The sequence below is a fragment of the Castor canadensis genome, chromosome 19, assembly GCF_047511655.1.
Source record: "Castor canadensis chromosome 19, mCasCan1.hap1v2, whole genome shotgun sequence".
NCBI lineage: Eukaryota > Metazoa > Chordata > Mammalia > Rodentia > Castoridae > Castor > Castor canadensis.
In genome coordinates, this window is record NC_133404.1 from 20,749,364 (window position 1) to 20,775,116 (window position 25,753).

The 25,753-nt window shown below is 41.4% G+C and overlaps 1 protein-coding gene across 5 annotated transcripts in view; it reads right to left on the bottom strand.

The window, feature by feature from the left end:
* Gabra5 (gamma-aminobutyric acid type A receptor subunit alpha5) overlaps positions 1-25,753 on the bottom strand; it is a 70,839-nt gene that overhangs the window by 26,398 nt on the left and 18,688 nt on the right. For all 5 annotated transcript variants that reach the window (XM_074061595.1, XM_020153183.2, XM_020153184.2 and 2 more), the window contains exons 5-6: positions 25,089-25,156; positions 24,759-24,979 (exon numbers count right to left, since the gene is read on the bottom strand). In XM_074061595.1, the coding sequence (XP_073917696.1) occupies positions 24,759-24,979; positions 25,089-25,156 (289 nt within the window). The remainder of the gene's footprint in view (positions 1-24,758; positions 24,980-25,088; positions 25,157-25,753) is intronic.

Sequence of the window (25,753 nt, forward strand, 5' to 3'; positions counted from 1 at the left end):
AAAAAAAGGGTTAAATAGTTTTGGCCAAAACCGTAAGTTCAATAACCACGAGGTAATTAAGGAAAGACTCCACATACATAGCCAATATTCTCTTCAGAATAAAATAAAATAAAATAAAATAGTGCAGCAGAAGATATGATTGTGATTAGGCAGACTAATAGCATTTTTGACATGTCTACAGCTAATTCACAGCACCCCAAACCTATGTTACCTTATATGGCAAAAGTGTTTTGCAGATGTGATCGACTTAAGGCTCCTGGGATAGGGAGATTCTTGTGGATTATCCTTGGGCCAGATATAGTCACAAGAGTCCTTATAGGAGGAGGCCAGAACATCAGTTTCAGAGGGGATGTGATGATGGAATCACAGGCAGGAAAGATGTGGCCAAGTGCAGGTGTCCTCTGCAAGCTGGAAGAGGCAAGGCTTTTCCTCTAGACCTTCCAGAAGTTTACAGTGCACCCAACACCTTGACCTTACCCTCTTGAACCATTTTTTGGTCCCCAGACTTTGAGAACTAGAAGACAATAAAATTCATTGTATTTTAAGCAAATAAGTTTGTGCTAATTTGTTAGAGTGCCAATAGGAAACTAATAGAAATTTTGGTACCTGAAAGAAGGATGCTATTGTAACAAATTGCTGAAAATGTGGAAATGAATTTGGTTTTTGGAAGTGGGCAGAAAGAAACTGAAAGTTCTGAGATTTAGGACCTAAAAGCCTAGATTGCCCCGAAGACACTGTGACTAGAAATGTGGGTGAGAAGCAGGTAGAGCAAAACCTACATTGTCTTAAAGAATAGCTAAATGGTCAAAAACACTGTTGGTAGAAATATGGACATCAAAGGCTTGTTGGTGAGGCTCTGAAAGAAATATGGAAACCGTAAGAAAGAAGATCCTTGTTATGTAATGGCAGAAGTTTAGCTGAATTGGGTCTATGGTTATAAATGCCTGCAGAAAGCTAAATGATGACCCTCAGAAACACAAGTTCCCAATTCCTGGAGCAGATAAATGTTACCCTACTTGGGAAAAGAGTCTTTGTAGATGTAAGTTAAGAGCTTTGAGATGGGGAGATCACCCAGGTGAGCTCTCCATACAGTCACAAGAGTCCTCAGGAAAGACAGACAACAGGAGGTAGCAAGAGGAGATGATGTGAGATGCTATGCTGCTGTCCTGGAGACACAAGTATGAGCCCTGGCCAAGGAATGCAAAAAATTCAGCTCTAGAAAAATGTAGTGAATTTCTCTCCGACACTCCAGAGGAATGTGTGGCCTCGCCAACATCTCAATTTTGCTTGTGTGAAATCAATTTTGGATTCACGACCTCTAGAAGTTTAAAAGAGTGAATCTATGTTATTTGATGTTACTAAGTTTGTGATAACTCGTTATAACAATCACAGGAAATGAATACAACAGTGAAGACGAAACCTGGATGAGAGATTTACAAAGTTGTAGCCTCTTTTCATCTGACTTCTCATAGTAAAATGTGAAGATAAAAATAGGTGGAGGGAAAATTCGTCAACAAAAAAAAGTCAGATCTGAAGATGTGAGACATTCAGCTTGTCCGGGAGACTAACTTGGGACATGCACTGCTAGCCATAACACAGGCTTAAGAGGAAGTCAACTGAGTGGAAGGAAACCTTACTAGACATATATGGGAGACCCACACTTGATATCAGCTTCAGAGATGCTGCCAGCTTGGGCTGAAAGGGACAGAAAGAGGACAAAGGGACAAAAGTTTGCCAGACTCCCAACATTCAGAAAACAGGTTGAAAATATTTAGCTGTATTCATATGTGACCCTTCATGCAAAAGGAAGGAGGATTCCAACGTCAAACCCTTAACCTAGAAGGCAGAACCTCAGATCAGAGAGGATTATTCTTGGGTCTTGCAAACTGATGCTGTTTGCATAACTGGATTTAGAAATTGCTTAGCAATGGTGCTACCTTCTTTTGCGGCCATTTTTTGCCCTCTCAGAGGCAGATAATGCAATTCTTCCTGGGTCCCACAAGTTCAGATGGAGAGGAATGTAACTCAGATGCAGTGTACCAGACCCTTACCCACTGCCAATCCAGATGGAAAGATTTGGCACTCTCAGGCTGATGAGAATTAATTGAGATTTTTGAACCTTGATATAATGCTGTAGTTGGTCGTGACTTTTGAGGACATTAGGATGAAACTAACATATTTTGCACATGGGATGGATATGAATTTGGAAAGCACAGAATGTGGTAGGAAAATAATGCTCCCCAATCCTAATTCCCCCTACCTATAAATATGTTTCCTATATAGCCAAAGGATTTTCAGATATTGCTAAATTAAGGCTATTGAAATGGGGAGATTCTCTTGAGTTATCAACGTAGACCCACTGCCCTCAGTCACAAGGCTCATCAGAGGGAGATAGTGGGGTTGGAAAATGGTATGATGATAGAAGCACAGGTTGGAGTGATGCAGGGGTGCAAACTAAGGAATACAGCACCCTCCAGAAGCTGGAAACGATAAGAAAATGGATTAGTCCCTGGAGAACCAAGAACAAAAGCAATCCGGCCAACAAGATTTAGCTTGGCTTTCGCCCTCTAAGACTCATTTCAGAACTCTGGCCTCTAGAGTTGTGAGATAGTAAATTCACATGGAAAAGTCCCTATGTTTATGGTAAAGTGTTACAGCAGTGACAAGAAAATAAGACTAGTGTTCATAAAAGAAGAGTCACACTACCAATGGGATGACCTATTGTAATTGAGCCAAACAGCAGCCCCATGTAAGTCTGGGGCTGGAACCCAAGGACTCACACAGATGAGGCAAGTTCTCTACCACTGAGCCACATCTCCAACCCACCCATGTAAGTTTTTAAAAATCATTTTCACAAAGTTGGATAAGAAATTTGGCAATATTGGTCAATTTATAAATAGTTCAAAAAGTGCTCCATGCAATGAAAACCCAGACCCAGATAAAAAAAGGAGATAACTCATGTAAGGTGTCCTGACTTGGTCAATTACTGACCTGCACACCATGCTTCAGCTAGATCAGCAAGGGAAATGTAACCTTCCCATCAAGATGTTACCAGTGACTCGTGGGAAACATAGGAAATTTATTTGGAGACTTAAAAAATATTCATAGAGTATCTAATAGTTGATGCTATGGAAAAGAATTAATGCTTTATTTGGTCATGATAATTTTCCAGCCTTAGGACTCCTTTTAAAGAATCTACCAATGCTTATGTAACTTTCTACTCACTAAAGTTGTACTCAACTGAAAGCGCCCTGGGTTTGGAGGTGCTATGATGCCAATCCACCTCCCTGGCATTAGGTGAGGAACAGCCTTACTGTACTGTAGTCTTGCTGCAATGCCTCTGGTTTACTCACACCATAAAAGGCTAAGCTGAGAGAGAAGTCCTTCAAAATAAAGGCCACCTCTGAGAATCACACACCTTAAGACTGGCAAATGAAGAGATATTTGTTCACATATCCAATTATAAAGAATTGGTAGACACACACACACACACACGAGTTAGCCTTATCTGTGGGTTCTAAATGTGTGAATTCAATCATCTGTGGATCAAAAAAGAACAAAATGCTGTGTCTGTTGTAAACACATGCAGACTTTTGTCATTATTCCCCTACACAACACATAACAACAACTATTTGCATAACCTTTACATTGTATTTTGTATCATAAGTCATCCAGAAATAATGGACAGGAGACGTGTGGGTAGGTTATATGCAAACACTATACCACTGCATATAAGGGACTTGAATGTCTAAAGATTTTGGTACCTGTGGGTAATTTTGGATTCAGTTCCCCAGGATATTAAGGGACAACTCTGTGTGTGTGTGTGTGTTAAAACACAGCCACCAGTGCTAGGAATACAGACAGTCTTGCATCTCCTTCAGGAGTCCCCCGGGACTGAGCCCCCAGTGAGCCTTGCCAGATGCAAATCCTGCCTCACTGGAGCTTTCTTCTTTGTACTGCTACACTCAGTGGGGAAACAGTCCAAGCTTGTTTATTAAAGAGAAGCATGAGTGCATGGGTTTTCTTAGACACAATTGCTGACACAATGTGCTATGTTATTATTTATGTACTTGTCATTTACGCAGGGCCGATTTCCCTGGGACCTTAACTAAACTTTACAATAATATTTAGAAGTAAATACATTTGAAAGCTCAAACAGAACTTATTTGAATAGAAACATTGGTAAGTCAAGAAGTGTATGCTGGAGCCCCCGGGTCACTGATCAATTCCCCCGTATTTTCACTAACTATGGCATGTGTCCTGGTTACATTCTGTGATTGCTGCAGATCCACTATAATTGTGTGTGATCGAAACCAGAACTGCAGGCTTAGTTTCTTTCTGGAGATAGCCATTGTGCTTGTCCTGGTTAGTCAACCTCCTACGGGATCTTTATCTTTGCACTAACCTTGTCCAACTCCAAGTCAAAGCAAGGGCTGGCTTGAGATAAAGAAAAGATGAGATGGTAAAAACAGCAGGAGCTGCTGAGGTAAGGGGATGGCTCAAAGCAATGGAGAGCTAGAAGAAGAAAATTCACAATGACCTATTTTATATATAATAGAATTTAAATTCAGTTAGGGACAATATTGTAAAAAAAAAAAAAACAAAACCTAGGGTGTTATCTGAAAGTTCAAAGTCTTTCAAATAAGATTACATTAAAATTATTCATTTTTTGTTTATACAATTGTAGAGTTCCATGCTTTAAAAAAATCTATTATTAAGATATCGTAACTGTCTTCTCCTAGAAGTAAATCCAAACTCTAAAACTTACTTCAAGCTTAATTTGAAAAATTGTGTGAGTTGTTTCAAGGCTAAGTGATTCATTCTGTATGCTTCATGTGAGAGGGTTATCCATGAGGCCCACCATCGGCTAACACTAGCTTAAAATTTTCACTGAACTGTGCACTATTTATTGGTATTTTCATTCCCTTTCAGCGGTTGGAAAAAAGATGTCAGCAATTCTTATTTATGTTCCAAAACCCAGCATAAATTTGATAATTTCAAAAAAGCTAGTATATTTCTTATTCAAAGGGAACATAAACTTTATTGATCTGTTTTGATTAATATGACTTTCTTTTTTAATACTAATATTTCCCCAAAAGGCACTGTGGGGAAATCCAATGATGGATGTGACAGTGGAACTATTTTACTGAATTTTTATGTGTATTTATATAACCAGCAATAAATAAATCTTAATAGATCAAATGTGGGGGGAATAAACAGAAGCCTAAACAATAAAAAAAATCTGCTGTAAAAGAATTGCATAAATATGCGAATGAGGTTCTTTCTTACAATGAAATCCAAAATGTGTCTCTGAGAAATTCAAGTATTTCTTTAAGCACAGAACACAAGACAACCAATAACAAAATGTGGAGGGAAGCAGATGGATGAGTTGGTAGAATCCAACAGACAAAGCAGCTATTACTCAAAATTCTGGAGCCCAGATTTTCCTGTAAAGGACATTATAAAGCCTATCTTACAGTATCGTTGTAAATGACGGCGTGCCAATATAAAACAGGTAGCACAATGCATAACACAAAGTAGGTGTGGGTTGTTTTGCTGTTGGTGTTTTGGGTGGCACTGGGGGTGAACTCAGAGCCTCATGCTTGCTATGCTAGGCAGGTGCAGTGCCACTTGAGCCATCCCCTAGTCCTTTTGTTTTTTAGTTTATTATTTCAAGTAGGGTCTCATGCTTTTGCACCAGGCTGGTCTTGGACCATGATCCTCCTACATCTGCCTTCAGAGTAGCTGGGAACACAGGCAGGCACCGTCAATCTAGCTTGGTTTTTTTATTCATTTATTCATATGTGCATTTATTTGTGCATGCATTATTTGTGCATACATCATTTCTCCCCACTACCCCCCTCCACCACCCCTGGCTTGTTTTTTGAGATAGAGTCTTGCTAACTTTTTCCCAGAATGGTCACAAATTACTACCTTCATATCTCTGTCTCCTAAGTGGTTGGGATTACAGATGAACACCACCACACCAGCAAGCATAGTAAATGTTTTAAAAACTAAAGGGAAGAAGTAGGGCTACATTAGCAAAAATTCGTCAACTAAGGAACTCCAAAAGTCTATCCATCCACAAAAACAATGGATCACCTGGAAAACATGATCAGAATCAACTTTGTTTGGAATCTATAAAAAATCTTACAGCAGCTAGAGATACACTTAATGGAAAAAAAATACCTGAATTCAGGAAGGAAAGCCTGCAGCTGTCCTGTTATAGTCTCCAGCTCTCCAGCTCCACAGTGAGTCTTGCCAACACTGACATCCCTATGCAGGTGGCTGGTGACAGGAGCACTTTATTCTTAAAGAATGTCAATCACTTGTTTAATCTATCTTGGACTCCCTGAGTGATTGGCTCAAGGGCTAACCTTTGTTTTACCTGCACCAGAGATTTCCTAAGAAAATGCTATCTGGGTGGCATAGTTTAAAACATTTAAAGGCAAATGTATCTACAGCAGCCAACTGGAGGAAGTGGTAACAGGGCAAACTACAGACAGGCATAAAAGCTAGGAAAGAAGAGGCCAGAAAGAGACCTGTGGGGGAATAAGGGCTGTAAAGCTCCCAGGGAGTAGGAGACCAAACGCATGCCAAGGACTAGATACATACTAAGAGGTTTTGAAGCTCTCATCTCTGGATGGATCTCAGACTCCACACAAGCAGAGAGTGAAGTCTAGACACAGTTGCAAACAACCTGTGTAAGCATTGAAGGGGTGTCCCAACACACACCCAACCTCTGTCTGCAAAGACTAAAAGAGGTTTTCATTTTGCTTTGAGGCATTTAAAAATCTGTTAGAACAGGTATGGTGGCACACACCTACAATCCCAGCACTGGGGAAACTAAGGCAAGAGAATAGAGAGTTCACAGTCAGCCTAGGCTACATAGTGAGGCTCCTTCTCAAAATAAATACATACCTACATACATACATAAAATTCAAAACTCTGACAGATAATCAGCTGAATACTATACTAAAGACACGGTGGCTCCACATGATGAACAATACAAAATTTACAAAATTAGCTAAAAAAAAAAACCTCACTAACTGAGTACAAAACAACACCTATAAGAAGCATAAAGAGTATAGAGGTGGGATTACATCATGTCCAGAGTTACCATTATAATAATAAAATTTTTCAGCTTTTTAGAAACATTAAGAGTTATGCAAAGAAATAAGAGTAGCCTGCTCAAAGTGAAAAACAGAAAAATTAGAAAATTGATCTAGGAAACACATTAAATCAACTGCCTTAAAACTACAGAAGTTATCATGAGAAGGGGATCAGTAACCAAGGTAAAGATCAGTTAGAGATGAATCAACATGGGTTACAACACATGTACATGAAAGCAATGTTAGGACTCTTTCTGTATAGCTATCCTCAACTCAGCTAGCAAAAATACTTTGTCTTCCTTATTAGGCTTGTCTCTTTTCTTCAACAAAACTAGAGATAAATGCAGAAAAGGACCTGCCTGGAACTGAGGGGGGGAAGGGGGAGAGAGGTGTGGATAAATGAATAAAAAAAGAAAAACAAAAAGAAATGAAAGTAGCCCAGAGAACAGTGTATTACCAAACACCACCAATAGAGACTGATGTTTTAAAAAGAACCAAATAGAAATTCCAGAAGTGAAAAAAAAAAAAAAAAACTGAAGTGAAAATTTTGATAGAGGGTTTAAGAAAAGATTGTAAGTTTTACCAAACATGAAGATAAGTCAAATGAAACTACCCAGTCTGAGGAGTGGAAAGAGAAAAGAAAAATGAGCAGTCTAAGTGAACTCCAGGACACCATCAATAGTATCAAATGAAGCATGATGTGAATCTCAGAACAAGTGAAAAGGGAGAAAGAGGTACACTGAGTATTTGAAGAAATAATGGTTGACAATATCTCAAATTTTATGAAAGACATTAATCTAACATCTAAAAAGCTCAATGGACTCCTAGTAGGATAAACTCAGAAAAGATCCAGACTAAGACATATTATAATCAAACAGTCAAAAGTCAAAGATGAAGAGAGAAATTTTGAAAGCAGCTTATCATACACAAAGGATCCTAAATAAGATTAATGGCTAATCCCATCAGAAACCACAACATCAGAGGCAGTGAGATGAACTATTAAATGTACTGGAAAAAAATTACCAACAAAAAACAGTTTTGCCAGAAAAACTATCTTTCAAAATAAAGGAAAAATTAAGATATCCCAGATAGACAGTCACTGAAGATGCATTTAAAAAATCAATTACTGTAATCCATCACAGCAATAGGCTAAAGAAGGGAAAAAAATCACATCATCCCATTAATAGATGTAGAAAAGGCTTTTGACATAACCCAATATCAATTAATGATTTTAAAAAAACTTCCAGTAAACTAAACTATAGGGCAACTTCCTCCACTTTATAAAAATCAACAGATAGCATTGCACTTAATAGTGAAAAATTAAAAGTTTGCTTACTTATGTCAGGAGCAAACCAAGGATGCCTCCTCTCAGCACCTTTTCAACATCGTTCTGGAAGTTCTAGCTAATGCATTAGGTCAGAAAAGGAATTAAAATGTGTACAGATTGGAAAGAAACAAATTAAATTCTCCTTCAGTGTAGATAATATGTTTGTCTATGTAGAAATCCAAAAGAATCAACAATAATAATTTTTTAAAACTTCTGAAAGTAATAAACAAATGAAGGATGGCTGATGGATACAAAATGCAAACAAATACTTAGATACTGGCAGTGAACAAACAGAATTTAAATTGACATCACAATAACATTTGCATTGGCACTCATGGAAAGCTATACTAAGGAATGGAATGGTTAGGTATAAATCTAACAAATATGAGCATAATATATATGAAGAAAACTCTGTAAACAGAGATAAATCCATGTCCATGTATGAGGAGACTCAACAGTGTCAAGATGTCAACCTTCCCAACCTACTCTACAGATTTTATGCACTTCCCAGGAAGTTGTTTCATGGATGTCAATAGATTGATTCTAAAATTTATCTAGAGAGGCAAAAGATGCTGGATACCCACCACAATATTAAGGGGACAAAGTTGGAAGGTTGACAGCACCCAACTTCAAGCCTTATTATAAAGAGTTAACGAAGACAGTGTAGAACTGGTGAAACAACAGACAAATCAACCAATGGAAGAGAAAAGAGTCAAGAAATAGACCCACAAAATGTAGTCAAGGTGTTTAGCAAGGGAGCAAAGGCAAGAAGAAAAGATATTTGTCAACAACTGAAGCTGGAACAAGTGGACAGTCACACACTCACACACACACCTCAAAATCTCAGGCCTAAATGCAAAGGCAAAGATATAAAACTTATAAGATGGAAGAGAAAAATGACTTTGATCTTGGATATGACATCTCAGATATGACACCAAATGAATGATCCATGAAAAAAGAAAAAAAGAAATGATAAGCTGAACTTCATTAAAATAAAAAATTTCTGCTCTGTGAGAGACACTCAAAATCATGAAAAGACAAGTCTCAGACTCAGAGAAAATATCTGACAAAGGATTGTTGTCCAAAATATTCAAAGAACTCATAACCCAACTATAAAAAAACAAAAGTTTTATTTCTTTGGGTTTTCTAACATGTTTAACTCCGGTCCACTATTAGAAATATAAAGTAGAAAAGAACAAAATTAGTTAATACATTTTTTTAAAAAACAACTCAATTTAAAATGTGGTAAAAAGACATTTAAAATGTTTCAACAAAGATTACAGATCCTCCACATCATATGTCATCAGGGAAATGCAAAATAAAACAATGAGAGATCATTACACAATCTTTAAAGTGCCCAAGTGCAGAACACTGAAAGCCAAATGCTAGAGAGGATGTGGAGAGACAGGAGCTCTCGCTCACTGCTGGTGTGCATAGAAAATGGACCAGCCATTTGGACGACATTATGGCAGTTTCTTACCAAACTAAACAGACTCTTACCATACAATGATCCAGAATTGCGCTCCTCGGTATTGACCCAAAGGAGGTTTAAACATTGGTCTACCATTTGATCCAGCAATACCACTCTTGGGGATATACCCAAAAGACTGTGACACAGGTTACTCCAGAGGCACCTGCACACCCATGTTTATTGCTGCACTATTCACAATAGCCAAGTTATGGAAACAGCCAAGATGCCCCACCACTGACGAATGGATTAAGAAAATGTGGTATCTATACACAATGGAATTTTATGCAGCCATGAAGAAGAATGAAATGTTATCATTCGCTGGTAAACGGATGGAATTGGAGAACATCATTCTGAGTGAGGTTAGCCTGTCCCAAAAGACCAAAAATCATATGTTCTCCCTCAAATGTGGACATTAGATCAAGGGCAAACACAAGAAGGGGATTGAACTTTGAGCACATGATAAAAGCGAGAGCATACACAGGAGGTGTGAGGATAGGTAAGACACCTAAAAAATTAGCTAGCATTTGTTGTCCTCAATGCAGAGAAACTAAAGCAGATACCTTAAAAGCAACTGAGGCCAATAGGAAAAGGGGACCAGGAACTAGAGAAAAGGTGAGATCAAAAAGAATTAACCTAGAAGGTAACACACACGCACAGGAAATTAATGTGAGTCAATGCCATGTATAGCTATCCTTATCTCAACCAGCAAAAACCCTTGTTCCTTCCTATTATTGCTTATACTCTCTCTTCAACAAAATTAGAGATAAGGGCAAAATAGTTTCTGCTGGGTATTGAGGGGGATGGTAAGAGAGGGGATGGGGGCAGGGGGGAGAAATGACCCAAGCATTGTATGCACATATGAATAATAAAACAATAAAAAAAAAAAGAGGTTTAAAGTTTTGTCTACACAAAAGCCTTCAGAAAAATTTTTACAGCAGTTTTATTCCTACCTGTCAACACCCAGAAGCAAGCAAGCTATCCTTTCATAGAAGAATGGATAAACTGCACTACATCCAGACATAATAGTGGAATATTTTTCAGTTCTAAAAAGAAATGAGTTTTCAACTCATGAAATGACACAGGGGAAATTTCAATGTACATTACTAAGTGAAAGAAGCCAGCGTGAAAGGCTATGTTTGTACGATTCCAACAACATTCTAGGAAAAGACAAAGTTCGGGAGACAGGCAAAGGTAAGTGACTGGCAGGGGTTGTAGAGAAGGACAGGAGAAGTGGTGCACAGAGGATTGTTAAGGTAGCAAAAATACTCCTTTTATACGATGATGGTGGATATATGTCATTTTCTCCAAACTCATAGAAGGGTGATCCGTAATACAAACTCTGGACCTTGGGTAATAATGAGGTGTGAATACAGGTCCATCCACTGTAACATGTGCATCAGTGAAATGGGGACAATAATAATGGTGTAGACTGTAAATATGTGGGGGCAAAGAGAATCTGTGATACCTCTGCACCTTACCCTCAATTTTTCTTTAAACTTGAATTGTTGAATTGGGATTGCTGGACAGGGATGGTTAAAACTTTTGCTTTCAGAGGATGAAGGCATAGCTCTGCACGTACAAGACCCAGGATTCCATCCCTAGTTACACACACACACACACACACACACACACACATAACCACCTTTTCAAATTCATGGAAGAAATTGTATCCTCTTTCCTACACCTTTTTTTTTTTTTTGGTGGTACTGGGGTTTGAACTCAGTGCTTTGTGCTTGCTAGGTAGATACTAGTCCATACCACCAGTCCTTTTTTACTTTAGGCATTTTTCAAACAGGGTCTCATGCTTATATCTAGGTCAGTCTGGACCCTGATCCTTCTATTTGTGCTTCGTGCATACCTTGGGTGATTTATATGCACCACCATGCCCAGCTTTTTATTGATTGAGATGGGGTCTCTGAACTGTTTGCCCAGGTCAGCCTGAAACTGTGATCTTCCTGAGTAGCTAGGATTATGGGTGTGAGTTACTGCCTCACACTTGTAATCCAGCCTTTCATACACCCCTTATGAACTCTTTTACAAAGTTCTTTTTGTTGGTTTCTTTTTGCAGAGACACCAATAAATTTTTGGCTCTTTGGGAGCAACAGTAACACATGTATGCAAAGACATTTCAGCTGTCATAAGAAGAAAGAAAGTAAATCCCAAACCATCTTAGACTTTGTAAGATGTAGGCATGGAAGTGGCAGAAGGATGCAGAGTACTAGAACCACTTGAGATAGAAGGAGACTGGAGGAGGGATTATGTGTACACACAAGGTAGGAGGAAGACTGTGCTATGACAGGGAGGTGGAGAGGAGAGCATCACCTGTGCATGGAAGTACAGGAAAGTTTGCCCAGCTGTCCTGGAGATCCTGTACACAGTATGGCCAACAAGGATGAAATGGATAGCTCTCCTGGCCGGGCACTGTGTGACAGGCCATTCTTTTCATTGTCATAAGGCATGGAGACGTTAATTAGTGGTAGCATTAGGATTTCAACCCAAACAGAATAGTTCCAAAGCTTGCACAAGAGTTAGAGCGGAATCAAGTTAGTTAAAAGTCCTGAATACAGCAAAGTTGCCTATAAGGAATTAGGTAGACTTTGACAAGTGTTCTGCCATCTGTATTCAGAAGAAGTAAGAGAGAGGCAGGACATCAGCCAAGTTGCAGAGACAGTTCTGGAGGACTGAGGTGAGGTCATGACAAAGGTAGACAACAACTGGAAAGGAGGGCCAGTGTCCCGTGACAGGCAGCCAGTAGCTAACAGACCAGCTGGTTAATGAGGACCTAGGCAAGCAGCCTTTATGTGAGAGGGACTCTGGACTGTTCCAGACCTCCAAGGAGTGCACTTGAGAGTGGGGCCTATGGTTTAAAGCAAAGGAAACAGGGAGTTGAGTGTATTTAAAGGCATGTATGCAACAGACAGATGTGGGACCCATGGAAACAAGTAATTTTTGAGAAAACTCACCCAAGACTGTGCCAAGAAAACAAAGCACTGGAGGAACCCAATGTTCTGTTGACCCTGCTGTGCCTATGGGCCATGGGTCTATAGAAATGACTCCAGTCTTAGTTTGACCCTTTACAAAATTGAGCAAAAACATATGTCCTCCTGTGGGGGAGCACATAGCCCACCTCCACTGGCCAGAACAACACCTTTCTAAAGAGAGGGGAAGGAATGGTCCTAGTGACCAGAGAACACAGGTTTGAGCAGCCAAGAATGATGACGGCAAGAGAATTGGGTGGAGGAAAACAAAAGAAATTGAATCTGACTAGGAGAAGATCCTTGACAGTGCTGGACTGGTTTCTACAAAAAAAACAAAGAAAATACAAGAATGGAAGTTTTGAGAAAACCATGTGTTGCTGAGTGTAATGGGGGACAGTGAAAATGGGAACCTCGCTCAAAGGAAGCCTGACAGGAATCCTCCCTGTATCATCTCACAGATAGCCCCACTAACTCAAGGAGATGCCTGCAGTGACTGTCCTATATTTAAGAGGAGAACAGAGACCAGTGGATGATGTCGCTTGTGTAGTGGGGGAACCAGAATGCAGACTTGGCCTGTCTCGAGAGGTTTATGCTCCTCCATTCCACTACCCTCTCTTTAGAGAGTAGAAGCATTCAGGGCTGGGGTGTAGCTCAGGTGTAGGGTGCTTGTGTGCTATGTACAAGGCCCTGGGTTCAATAGATTCCCAGCACTAGGGGGACAAAAAGGAAGTGAAAGCTTTCAGGTATTCAGAGAGAAGTGTAACAGATGAAAGTGTGGATCCCTCCCAGGTAGTGTTCATTTTATTTTTTTTCCAAGTAATTCTGGGGCTGCTGCACACAGGGGTCCCTGAGCCACCGGGCCAGGTGTCTGGTGCCCTGCTATCTGGTATAGGACTTCTTTACATGGTGGTCTGACTTTGTCCTCTGACCTCACAACCTCCTCACCTACAACAAGAACAGTCATAGCGATTCCACAGACTTCTGAGGGGAAAGGGGACATGGTGAGGAACTGCTTGGCCTAGGAGGGGATTCAGAAAAGCTTTCAATTTGGGCCTACAATTTCCTAAAGGCCCAAATCAAGAGCAATGAGCCCCAAATTGGTCCTTGTCTATTAGGTTTTATTTCCTGCTACCCTTTGGCCGTCTTCCTATCAACCCCCTAATCATGTACTCTGTATGACCTCATGCTTCTGCACGTGCTGGGCCCTGTGTCCTGAACACCTGGCAATTCTACCTCTCACCCCAGCTTCTTCACTGGGATATCATCCTGTGAACTCACCCTGCTCCCCACCAGCCAGTGGAGGTAACTCCTCATTCCCCACTGCACCCCCACCAGGTCCTCCCTCTTCCTGATCCCAGAGCTGGGTAGACGTCTGGTCCCAGGATGATAATTGGTGCAAGCTTTCTCATTGTGAATAAACAGATGAATGATGGAGCACATGGAAGTGACAGCTAAAAGAGGAGGTGGGTTAGTGAGGAGTAGGTGAGGTGACAATGGGACCATCCAACACAACCAAGGACCACTGTTTATTTATTCAAGGTGACACTTGGGGATATCAGTTCCAACAGATTATGTGTGTTGCTTCACCTTCTCCATTTAAGAATATACTACAGTCAGAAGATGAAAGCTCATCCCTCAAAATGTACACACATCCACTTGCAATCACAAACATCACACATGCACAGCCACTCACTCATACAGTTCATATATCACACATGCACACATCTGTACAGACCACACTCATCACACACTTGTGCACATATAGGAACACACCTATGCACAACCATAAATTCACACACACACACACACACTTACACTCCCCACTCATATACCACACACCCCAACACTCTCACCCCTACAAACTAACCCGCACACACCTACACACACTCATAGTCATACACACTCTCAGACACGCACACCACATAAACTCACATACCTACACAATCACATACTCACTCCAACACTATCACACACACAAACTCACACCTACACACTCATATACGTTCTCACACACTCACACAGAGCCTACTCTCAAACTCACATCCTCAACAATACTTTCATGCACCAAGAAAACCCAGGGCAGGCTGATGGGCAAAGGAGCTTTCCTCCAGCAATCCTGGAAATCTGGGGTCCTCCAGGCCAGGAAGAAGGAGTGTGTGACCTCAGGATGTTGGAGCACAGGGGACACAGGTGCACTCCTTAGGTGAGCCCTCACCTCAGTGCTGCCAGGCTCTGCTGTCTGCATGTGGGTACCTGCACGGCCTGTGACCACTGCTGTCTAGAGCTGGGTCTCTGCAGCTTAACACCCAAGAAACGATCTACAACGTGCCCTTTGGCAGAGTCAAACACAAATGTCTAGCACCTTCATCTGCACTGACATCTTCATTTAGCCATGTCAGAGATTACACAAATGTAATATATGAAACAGAATTCCACATTTGTCTGCAGGTCTGGAGGAAGCCCTGTGCCTTTCAAACATTCCTGTTTAGTCATTGACTCACTCCAGTCCTGATCTCAGAAGCAGGAGTCACTTTCTACACCTCGCACACATCACCCAGTTCGCAGCTGTAACTGAGTCCTGCCTGTTCCTAGGGAAGCTGCAAGCTGGTCCATTCTTTCATTTCTCTCGCATCTGCCTTCATCTTTCACCTGCACACATCATGGCCCCTAAGTTCCTGATTCTTTCTTAGAGTTCTGATCCCCACAGCCATTTTCTTGCTCTCAAGGCAGCAGACTCATCCTCTGCATGGGATACCCTGCCTTACCCACCTGGCTTTCGCTCACCACTCAGATACGCAGAGCCCTAGCTGCCCACAAACAGCTCTCCTCCTCTCTCCCACTCAGTGACAAGGTGACTTACTCACGGACGCCTTTCCTGACCTCCCCCAGCCCAAAGGGCACCTCCTGTCATTTCACCCCATGCTCTTCCTTCTCTGTTTCAATGCTAATAGGCTGTCACAATCCCATGCTTACACTTAGCAGTGTGTGTTCACTGGCTTTTTTAACACTGCTCACACATGGTAGGAAAGAATGACCTTCCATTGGGAAAAATACCATGTGTACTATTTTCTTATTAGATAGCTATGAAAATATTTATGGTCCATTTGATCATTCATATTTTTAAAATGCATTAGAAATTCATTGCCCTTAACAGTTTGTATATCAGTGCTTTCACACACCTCAAGATATTTTAAAACTTCACTCCAGTTCAAATATTCCCTTAGTCCTGTGACCGTCAGCTCAAGAGCTGTGCAGCAGGAAGCAGCTAGCTTTCTATGTGTTCAACTATGACCAGGCTTCAGTGTGAGAAAAAATAGGACTCTAAGAAGTGATTCTAATTCTGAGATAGGGCTGGATTTCCAATGGAAGGTGACATCAATGTCCTTTAAATGTGCTGTCCAATGTGGAAGATGCTACTGACTGCTTGAATCATGGAGAATATGAAGCATTAACTGCATTTCACTTGAACTTTTCAATGTGGTAGCTGCCTACCGGCTACTGCTATCAGACAGCATAGCTCATAGGAAAAAAGACAAAAACCAAGAACTCAAGTTTTCAGGCTCCTTGAGACATTTTAGGCATGGAGGAGTCTGGCCTTTTTTCCTCCAGCTAAATCCAGGAAATGCTAATTATTCTCATGGAAAGGTTGACATTCTTAGTGCACTAGCCACCTTGTAACACATGGGCTCCTCTGCATCTTCTACTATACAGTGCACTTGGCTAGTAGTTAGGGATCGTCTCAGCTTCAAGGAGCCATGGATGAAGCATGTGGATGAGACGGGATGACCAATTTCCATCTATCGAAAGGACTGCATTCTTCACTGAATTCAGGAGGGACTGGGTTATTTGATTTCCTCCCCAGGGAGGGAGCAGCCCTGGACTTTGACCCAGAGCTCCGGTGTCCCAATGCCTGGGTGGCAGGGACAGGCTGTCTTCATGACACACAGGACTCTAGGCTAGGAACAGGGCTCTGGAGTCCTCATGGGAACACTCTCCAGACATACAGGCCTTTGTCCCCTGAAGGCCTCCCAGTGATCCCACACCTCAGCAAAGACTCTGGCCACTTTCCCCTCACTGCATGTAGGCATGGTGCCACCTAGTGATGGTTATTCTGTTAGTGGAATGGAGTGCACAGTTTACCCTAATAGGCTTTTTAGATATTATATTAAAATAGGTTTGGCCCATTTGGACTTTATTGATGGATGAATTCCTGGCTATTAACTTTCACCTGCTTTTTTCTTTTTGCCTCATCTATGAATGGGGACAATGCTGAGTGTTGAGCACACTCAGTGAATTTACATTTCTTTGGTGGTGGTGCTGCTGGGGTTTGAACTCATGGCCCTGCACTTGGCAGACAAGTTCTCTACCACTTGAGCTACACCCCTCAGCCTTTTTGGCTTTAGTTATTTTTCAGAGAAGGTCTTGAGGCTTTTGCCCTTGGAAGTCTTGGATCATGATCCTCCTGCCCATGCCTCCCAGTTGGCAGGGATCGCAGATATGTGTACACGCCATGCCCAGCTTGCTGACTGAGATTGGGTCTTGCTAACTTTTTGCCTGGGCTAGCCTCAAGCCACAATCCTCTCACTCTCTGCTTCCTCCCAAGTAGCTGGGATTACAGGAGTGAGCCACCATGCCAGCCAAGAATTCCTACCTCTGAAGCACCTGAACCACACAAAGCCCACATATTTTCTTGCAAATTAATTTGGAGACCATATTGAGTGGTTCTTTCCAATCAAACACAACTGATTGTTGGGATTTTTTCTTCTGAGGCTCTGGTCAGAAGTCTAGACTGGGACCCTAGCCAAGCTGGGGCTTTCCATAGCTTACCCACTCTCTCATTAGAGATTCTTCAGAATCTTGTGGAAGTCATGGCCTTTGTGTGCAAGTGGCACTCTCCCAGAAGTTCCTGCTTGGACAGGGGACCCAATACACCAGCCAGAAGGAGCTACAGCAGCAGCCTGGCTTGTCTCTCAACAGAACTGAGGGTGTCCACTACTTTCAATGGGTCAAGATCAAAGAAAGAAAAACTGTGCAGGAAATAGAGAATTTGTGCAATGTGTCCAAAAGTCCAAAACACTGACTGACTAGACAGAATAAGCTGTAATGACTGTGGGTTGGAAGCCTTTACAACAGAGCCTGAGTAATTTCAATTATATTTTCAAACCAAATATGCAAGAAATAATGTGCTTAAAATGCCTTCTTTTTGTATTCTGCAAGTACTTTTTTCTGTCAAATTAATCTTGAATCTTTATAAAACTGACAGAAACCTAAGCACTGAATATGTGTGTGAAAGAGGAATTCTCTGTGTTTCCCTTTTAAATTCCTCAAAGGAAAGTCTAAGCAGGGAGATGACCTCAATTAAGAGAGGTGGTCTCATTCATATAATTTCATGCACTTGTTCACAAACACTCATTGTGTTCCTCTTGAGTGCCAGGTGCCGGAATTACACGGAGTACAGTCATCCATCAGTATCCCCAGGTACTGATGCCAGACTCCCTCCCATATATACCAAAATCTACAAATGCTCAAAACCCTTATGGCATAGCATTTGCATAGAACCCACACTCATCCTCTTGCAAACTTTAAATCATCTCTTGGTTACTTTATATGGAGCACAAAGTAAATGTTATATAACATTTTTAATGCTGTATTGTTTAGGCACTGATAGCAAGGAAAAGTCTGCATATGTTCCGTACAGATGTACTTTAATTGTTTTTAAATCTGCGGGTGGTTGAATCCAAGGAGATGGAATCCGTGGATAAGGAGAGCTGACTGTAGATGGGATCACACAGGAACATGTGGTCAAGACACCCTCCTTTTCCAAAGACACTCAAAGGGGACACTGGGAGGTCAAATGCAGTGAGCCAAACACTTGGTACAAGGTCAGCTTGGGGTTCTGGGAAATTCTGAAGACCGAGAGCTGAGCCAGCTAATAGCAGACTGGCCACATGTGGCAGACCTGAGGGACACATCTGGGAGAATTGTGTGTCAATGACTGAGGAAATGAGGGCGGGACATGGGCGGCCACAGACTGCCTGGCAGAAACAGAGATGAGAGCACAAGTCAGACTCCAGTCTCCAAGCTAGGGAGCAAGTCCATTCTACATTACTCAGAACCAGGGAGTTCTGTGAACTTATGTCCCAAAGAGAAGGGACAAAGCTGATGTCACTAGAATTTGTAAGATGAGTGACTATTATGCATATTTTTAAAATAGATGGTTACTAATTTCACCTTACAGAACAAAAGGGCCTGACACTTCATCTTCATATTTCATAGAGAAAGTGTTGGGGGGTAGTGACATAGACAATATGCACTCCCAAGTCAAACTGGCACAGCTTTTCTAGACACCAACTTGAAAATACGTATCAGAAGACCCAACTTTTGTCCAATTCCTGGAATTTGTCCAAGGCCTGCATTTACATGCTTGCATCACCATGTTATTTATCACAGAGGAAAAATTTGGACTAGCATGATGTTTTATTACAGACTATCTACATGATGGAATCTGATGTTGCAATAACATTTGAAACACAAGAAAATTTTTCCAATTTTTTTTTTTTGGTGCTACTGGGTTTTGAACTCAGGGCCTCATGGTTACTAGGCAGGAGCTCTGCCACTTGAGCCACTCTGCCAACAAAAGAAGCATGTATCTCCTGTGTAGTGCTCTACAGGTTTCTTTTCCTTTTTTTTTTTTTTTTTTGATGATACTGAGGTTTTAACCCAGGAACTTGTGCTTGCTAGGCACCACTCTGTCACTTGATCCACTCCACCTACCCCAAAATATTTTAAAAGATAAAGCTACTTTAGAGAATTAGACCACCTAGAAACTCCAGGACTCTACATGTGTGTACACCCAGAAACACATGTATGTATGTATCACACACATATACAGGATATATACCAAATGCTGATTCTTTTTGGCCTTCATGTTGTAAATCACAATACATTGTGATTTTACAGATTTTAAAGTCATACTTTGTTACTTAACATTATAAAGTAAATGTTACCTTACAATTGGCATATTCAGCCAATATATCTATTAGTTCATGAGAGGTTTTTAACTAGACACTGTCTTACACATAAGATACTTATATTTGTACATGTAAACACACATCTCAGCATCTAGTTTAAAATTTCTAAATTCCTTCAAGTACATTACACACAAATCGAATGTATATGACATATATAATTTCCTACAAGTTAGTTACCTATATTTTCACTTAATGAAAATTTTGCTATTTGCTAAGCAAAATGTGAGTATGCTGCCCTCCAGTGGCCACTCAAGGGAATATGTGTATTTTCCAGCAGTCCTCAAAACTGAGTCTCAGACCTACAATGCACTACAACATTAGAAGAAAAGAAACACACACACACACACACACACACACACACACACACACACACACACACACACTAACCAGTAGTTCTAAAAGATCAGTGTAAACTGACCAGTATTCATGAAGTACTGAATGACAGAAGTTGGACTTAAGTCAGCCTATCTCCAACGTGCTCTTCCACTTAAAGATGAAATTCTAAAGGGAGTGTAAACAATCATAAAAAATGTGCTTTTTACAACCAAAACAGCAGAGGGGTAAACCTACTGTGAAAGGAGAGGGTGTGGTATGACAGTCAACCCACAACACTGTCTGGAGTTTCCTTACTCAAGCCACGCATTCCACTGCAGCAACACTCAACATTTTGAAGTGTGTGTCCAAATCCTTCTACCACACACACGTGGCCAAGGTGACTGTGGGTAGAAAATTCTCAGGCTTTTCTGAGACAGGCAGAACTGTGATTCCAGCAGAGCCCACTTTCTTGCAAACCCTTGCTGACCTGTAGCAGTTTCCTATCGTACAGACTAAGGGGAGACTCACTCTCTTGCCAGGGGCCCAAAATCCAGGGGAATATTCCCTAAAGTGGCCCTCAGCATATGTTCTCACAAGAGCTTGCGCTTTCAGAGGGTATGGGAGAAAGGGAGATGAAAGTTAGCCATTGTTCTCTCAGCTCACCTGCTCACAAAGGACTGTATACCAAGACTTAGCATGCTCTCTGAGAGAGGTGGCTACTTTGTACTGCAAAGGCTTGTCTGGCAATGAATTAGGAAGTACCAGTGAAGACTAAAAGTTCCACCTAAAAAAAAAAAAAGCAACTATGTATTGTGGCCATGGCAAAAGTCACTCATCCAGATTCTGGGTTGACTAAAGGCAGTATCTGAGGTTAGTACCCCTTACCTGTGCAGTCCTGAGAAGAAAGGCCTGACCAAGGATGGAAGAGGGGGTGCTGCACTGTTGGGGCTCCCCCTATTATAAGCGGCCTGACCATGCTGCCTAATATTTGAAGCACAACTCTGGGGGTGGTGTGTTTGCTGAAAGACTGTTCTGGAAGAAACTGTTCAGCACAAATGGCCTCCAACTTCCTATAAGTTGATTTACAATATTTGGACTTTAAGATCGTGTGAAAGGAATATGCATTCAAGAGAAGCTGCACTTTGAGTTGCGTATTTTATCTTTTCCCAAGTCAGCAAACTGTGGAGTGACCGTCTCTCTCAATGCCGGACAGTAGCAGCAAGCCACAACTCCCACTCAGAGAAGGAGGAAGAGATTTAATTTGCAGTGCACCGTGTAACCAACTAGGGCACTCGGCAGCTTAGGTGTATGAGATGCATTTTCAGCTTAGGATATGTTCAATTTATGATGGGTTTATGGAGATACAAGCCTATTGGAAGTTGAGGAACATTTGGACTGTATGCATGCCTGTTTGGGGGGCTGGGACCTTTCACATGTGCTCTACAACTGAGCTACACTCCCAGTCCCAAGTGGCCTCTTTGTGAAGATCCAGTGGGAAACGTTTGGACTCACCCTGTATCTTTAGCCCCTTCAAGAATGATTCAACATCTTCAGAATCAACACTGTCAATTAGCTCTATGTCAAATGTTTGCCAGACATTTAGCGACTAAGCAACAACCTTTCCCATGGCTTCTTTTGACTCACCTATGGGAGAATTCCGGCTTGTTCAATTGTGTGTTATCTTCAAAGGAATACTAACTTAAAGGACCTTCTGGGGTGTGGTAGGGATTTTACATTAAAAATCCTATCCTAGTGCAATCACTTATCTGAAGTTACATTTTATTTTTCTTTTATTTGGAAGATTATTTTTTAAAACATGGTGACTCTACTACTTTTAAACATTTCTACATGTTTTGTGAACCCTCAATGGTTTTACGAAGACTGAAGAAAGAATCACAGCACAATTTTATTTGAAAAATTTGCCACAATCTTATATTTCTTCCAATGTTTGACATCATAGGTTGTCACAATAGATGTCTTTGAGTGTGAAATTTAGAGCAAGTTCCTAATGATTTCCTTAAGATGGTTACTACCTAGGAATTACTGGATCCATGTAAAACTGGTTTTACAAAGTGTATTACCCAACTTTCCATTATTGTAAGAAACACCTGGGATAAATTAACTTATAAAAAAGAAAGCTTTTTTTAGATCACAGTTTTGGAAGTCTCAGTGCAAGGCTGATTGGTCCTGTGGCAAGACAGCATGTCAAGGCAGGAATGTGTGACAAAGCAAAGTCAATCATGTTATGCCAGGGAGCCAAAGAGAGGAAGAAGGGGCGGAATCTCACAATACCCTTCAGGGGCACACTCCCAGTGACCTGAAAACCTCCCACTAGGTCCTACCTCTTAAGTTCTATCTTGCTCCTAATAGTGCCACACTAAGGATCAAGTCTTTAATACGTGGATCATTAAGGTACATAGATCCAAACTACACACCAGACTTTACAGGGGTGGCCCAGTAATGAATGGAAAGGCTGGTCCATGTAAAATACCCCCCTGATGTGTGGGGCACCAGACACTACTCACGACGTGATCTGTATTTTCAACAGTAATTTGTACTGCCAGTTCACTACCTTTGTTAAATCAGTAAGATGCTTCACCTTATAGCTGTAGTTCCAGCTCATTAATATTCATAATACTGTGAAGAACTGTTTCTGCTTTCCAAATGTTGTATATAACTGAAAAAACAAACTCACTATCAACTTTGCAGCTCCTTAGCAGACTTACTCTGCATAAACAACCACCCATTACTATTGAGAAGTTGCTCTGGCCCTCACCTCTCACGGGCTTCCTCCTGGGCATGACATTCCGAAGAGGGGACTAAGAAGGCTCTCTTACATACAATAATGTAGCACCCCTCCAATTTTCAAATGTGATGGATTAAGTACCCAAGCTCCAATTCGTGTTGCCCCTTCCCTAGCTGTGTGACCCTGGGTTGATTGTCAAACACCTTTGAGCCTCACTCTCTCTGGGCATTAATGGACATGGTGTTACCTGGCCGGCAGGGCTCCTTGAGGACTGAAGGAGTCCATGTCTGTGCCTGGAACACAGAACTCAGCCAGCGGTCCCCACTTCTGCCTCTTCCTCTTCTAAACAGTGGTCTTAAATCCACACCCCATTTAGGCAATGTCAGGAATGGTGGCATTCCATTGCCTTCTGGAGGTAAAACTGCACATTTTGTCATATATCTTTTAGGCTTTGGACCTAACTGGTCTCTTAGAGACAAAAACCAAGGAAAACAATTCAGTGAGGACTGGAAATAATTTTATCCTATGAACAAAACACAGTCACGCCTACAATAATCGCATCAAATCATTCACACAATTGTGGGTGGCTCCTAGCATGCTCCAAGACCTCAGACTGTCTCACAACAGCTCACTGAGACTGCCTTCAGTTTCTCCCCATGCCCTTGCTTTGACAGGACAATGACCAAGGACTTATTCTCGACCCTGGTAATACTTCTCAGTTTCCTAACATACTTTTCTGCATGAAGAAAAGGACACTGGTGCTCATAGACCATGTGTCCATCTTTGAACAAAACATGTTGAAGATCAGTGTAAGGAAAAGGAAGACATGAGGAATAGGATGCATTGTCAGTGTGTCTTTTACAGGCTCCCTCATCAGAGCTCCTTAGTGGGCCACTACAGGAAAAAATCAAATCCAACTGTAGTCAAAACTACAGGTTTGGGACGCTGTATGTCCAAGTGCTTCTCAGGACACATGTTAGAAAATGTAGGCTCCAAAGGTGACAATATCAATTCTACTATGATTACTTATTTTAGATATAAAGTCTATCCTGAAAAATTGTAGCAAGATACAGAGAAATTCTAGGAATACTTACATAAATGCATGCATGGTTTTTGGTAACTTGACGTTAGCAGTTTGTTTTGGTTTTTGTTTATCTTTGAAATGTTTTTCTGAAGCCTACGTAGGCCCACCATGGAAACTTTGAAATGCTATAAAGAGGCCTTTCTCTTTGGTCAATTTATTTATTTAGTTACTGACTTATGGATTACTTGACGGATGAACTGAAGTCAGTGAAAAATTCAGAACAGAATGACTAACAATGATTTTAATTTAGAAGTACTAAACATTTTCCTCAACACTTAAAGCTTATGAGAAATGGGCTTTTAAACCTTGCACAAATGCAACACAAAAAAGGTTCTTTTTAGATTGTTAATAAAATTTAAATAATAGTTATATAAAATAACTTTTGCCTGTCTTACATTATCTGGGTCACTAATTCCAAAGATGCTCTTGAGCCTAAACCAAAGAATCAAGTACAAATAACTGATGACCATGACCTTCTAGCAGCCCAGGAAAAGAATCCACATAGTTTTAGGACAGAGGTACAAAACACTCAGCAAGCACCCTGCATCTGCACACCTTCGCCAAACACACTTGGTGCAATCCTCAACCCCATCTTCGGATTGCCTAGGCCACAGGGCCTTGAGGGGTCAGTGGTCCCGCCTGGCCCTCGCTGTCCCCACACCCGCCGTGGCCCTGTCCTGCAGCCCGCGCTCACCGCATGGTGTAGAGCAGCGTGCCGTCATCCTCCAGCCGCAGCAGCTTATTGGGCGTGGTCATGTTGTGCGCGATGGACTTCTTCCCGTTGTGGAAGAATGTGTCCGGGGTCCAGATTTTGCTGGCAAGAAGGTTGTTGAGAGGGAGACGCTGCATAGGTCCTTTGAACCGGAGCCTTTCATCTTTCCAGCTTTGTCGAAAAAACACATCTATGGTATATTCCTAAGGCAAAGGAAGGCAATGAGGCGATATCTGAGTAGAAGAGGTCCTTACAAGGAGTTGTCTCCTGTTTATTTAGAATTGTCTGTGTGGGCCATGCTGTAGTACCTACCATTTCCGTGTCGGACACTGGGCCGAAGCTGGTGACGTAGATGTCCGTCCGCACCTGCGTAATCCTCTCTGAAACACAGACACAGGTTGGGTCAGGACTCCATCGCACTGCAGTGATGTCCTTAGTCTGTTAACCAGTTTCACTCTTTGCAAATGGGGTAAACTTGGAGTGATTGACAAAATAGCCAGTGGAACCAAGTTGCTTGTTCCAAAAGATAACAAATAAAATACCATGATACATGGAAAGCTCTCATTGTACTTCTGCCTCTGCGGAGCCATGGCTGTGGGGCTTTGGGTGGTGTCACAAATACCTGAGCTTCCGTTTGTTCCTCTGAAAACCTACCTGGAACCTTAATGGCAGCCTGCAGGGCAAAACCTTGCCCTCACCTTGAGCAGTGGCTTTGAAAACAGCTGTACAATTCAGGCTGAGGGAAGCTAGCTTGGAAGAAATCTCCAATTAAAACTGGGGACATCGAGTAGCTTTTACGGAAAGGACCAATGAGAAAGTGTCCAGGGATAGCTTGAGAAGGAAAATCTGCTTCTCCTTATGGTATGAGTTGTTAGAAATTCCTATTCCGAGAGACTACTATTTCAATTGAAATTGTTGTAAATGTATACAAGTGATAAAAGAGGCTAATAACATGGGGGAGAGGTTCCCTGGGCACT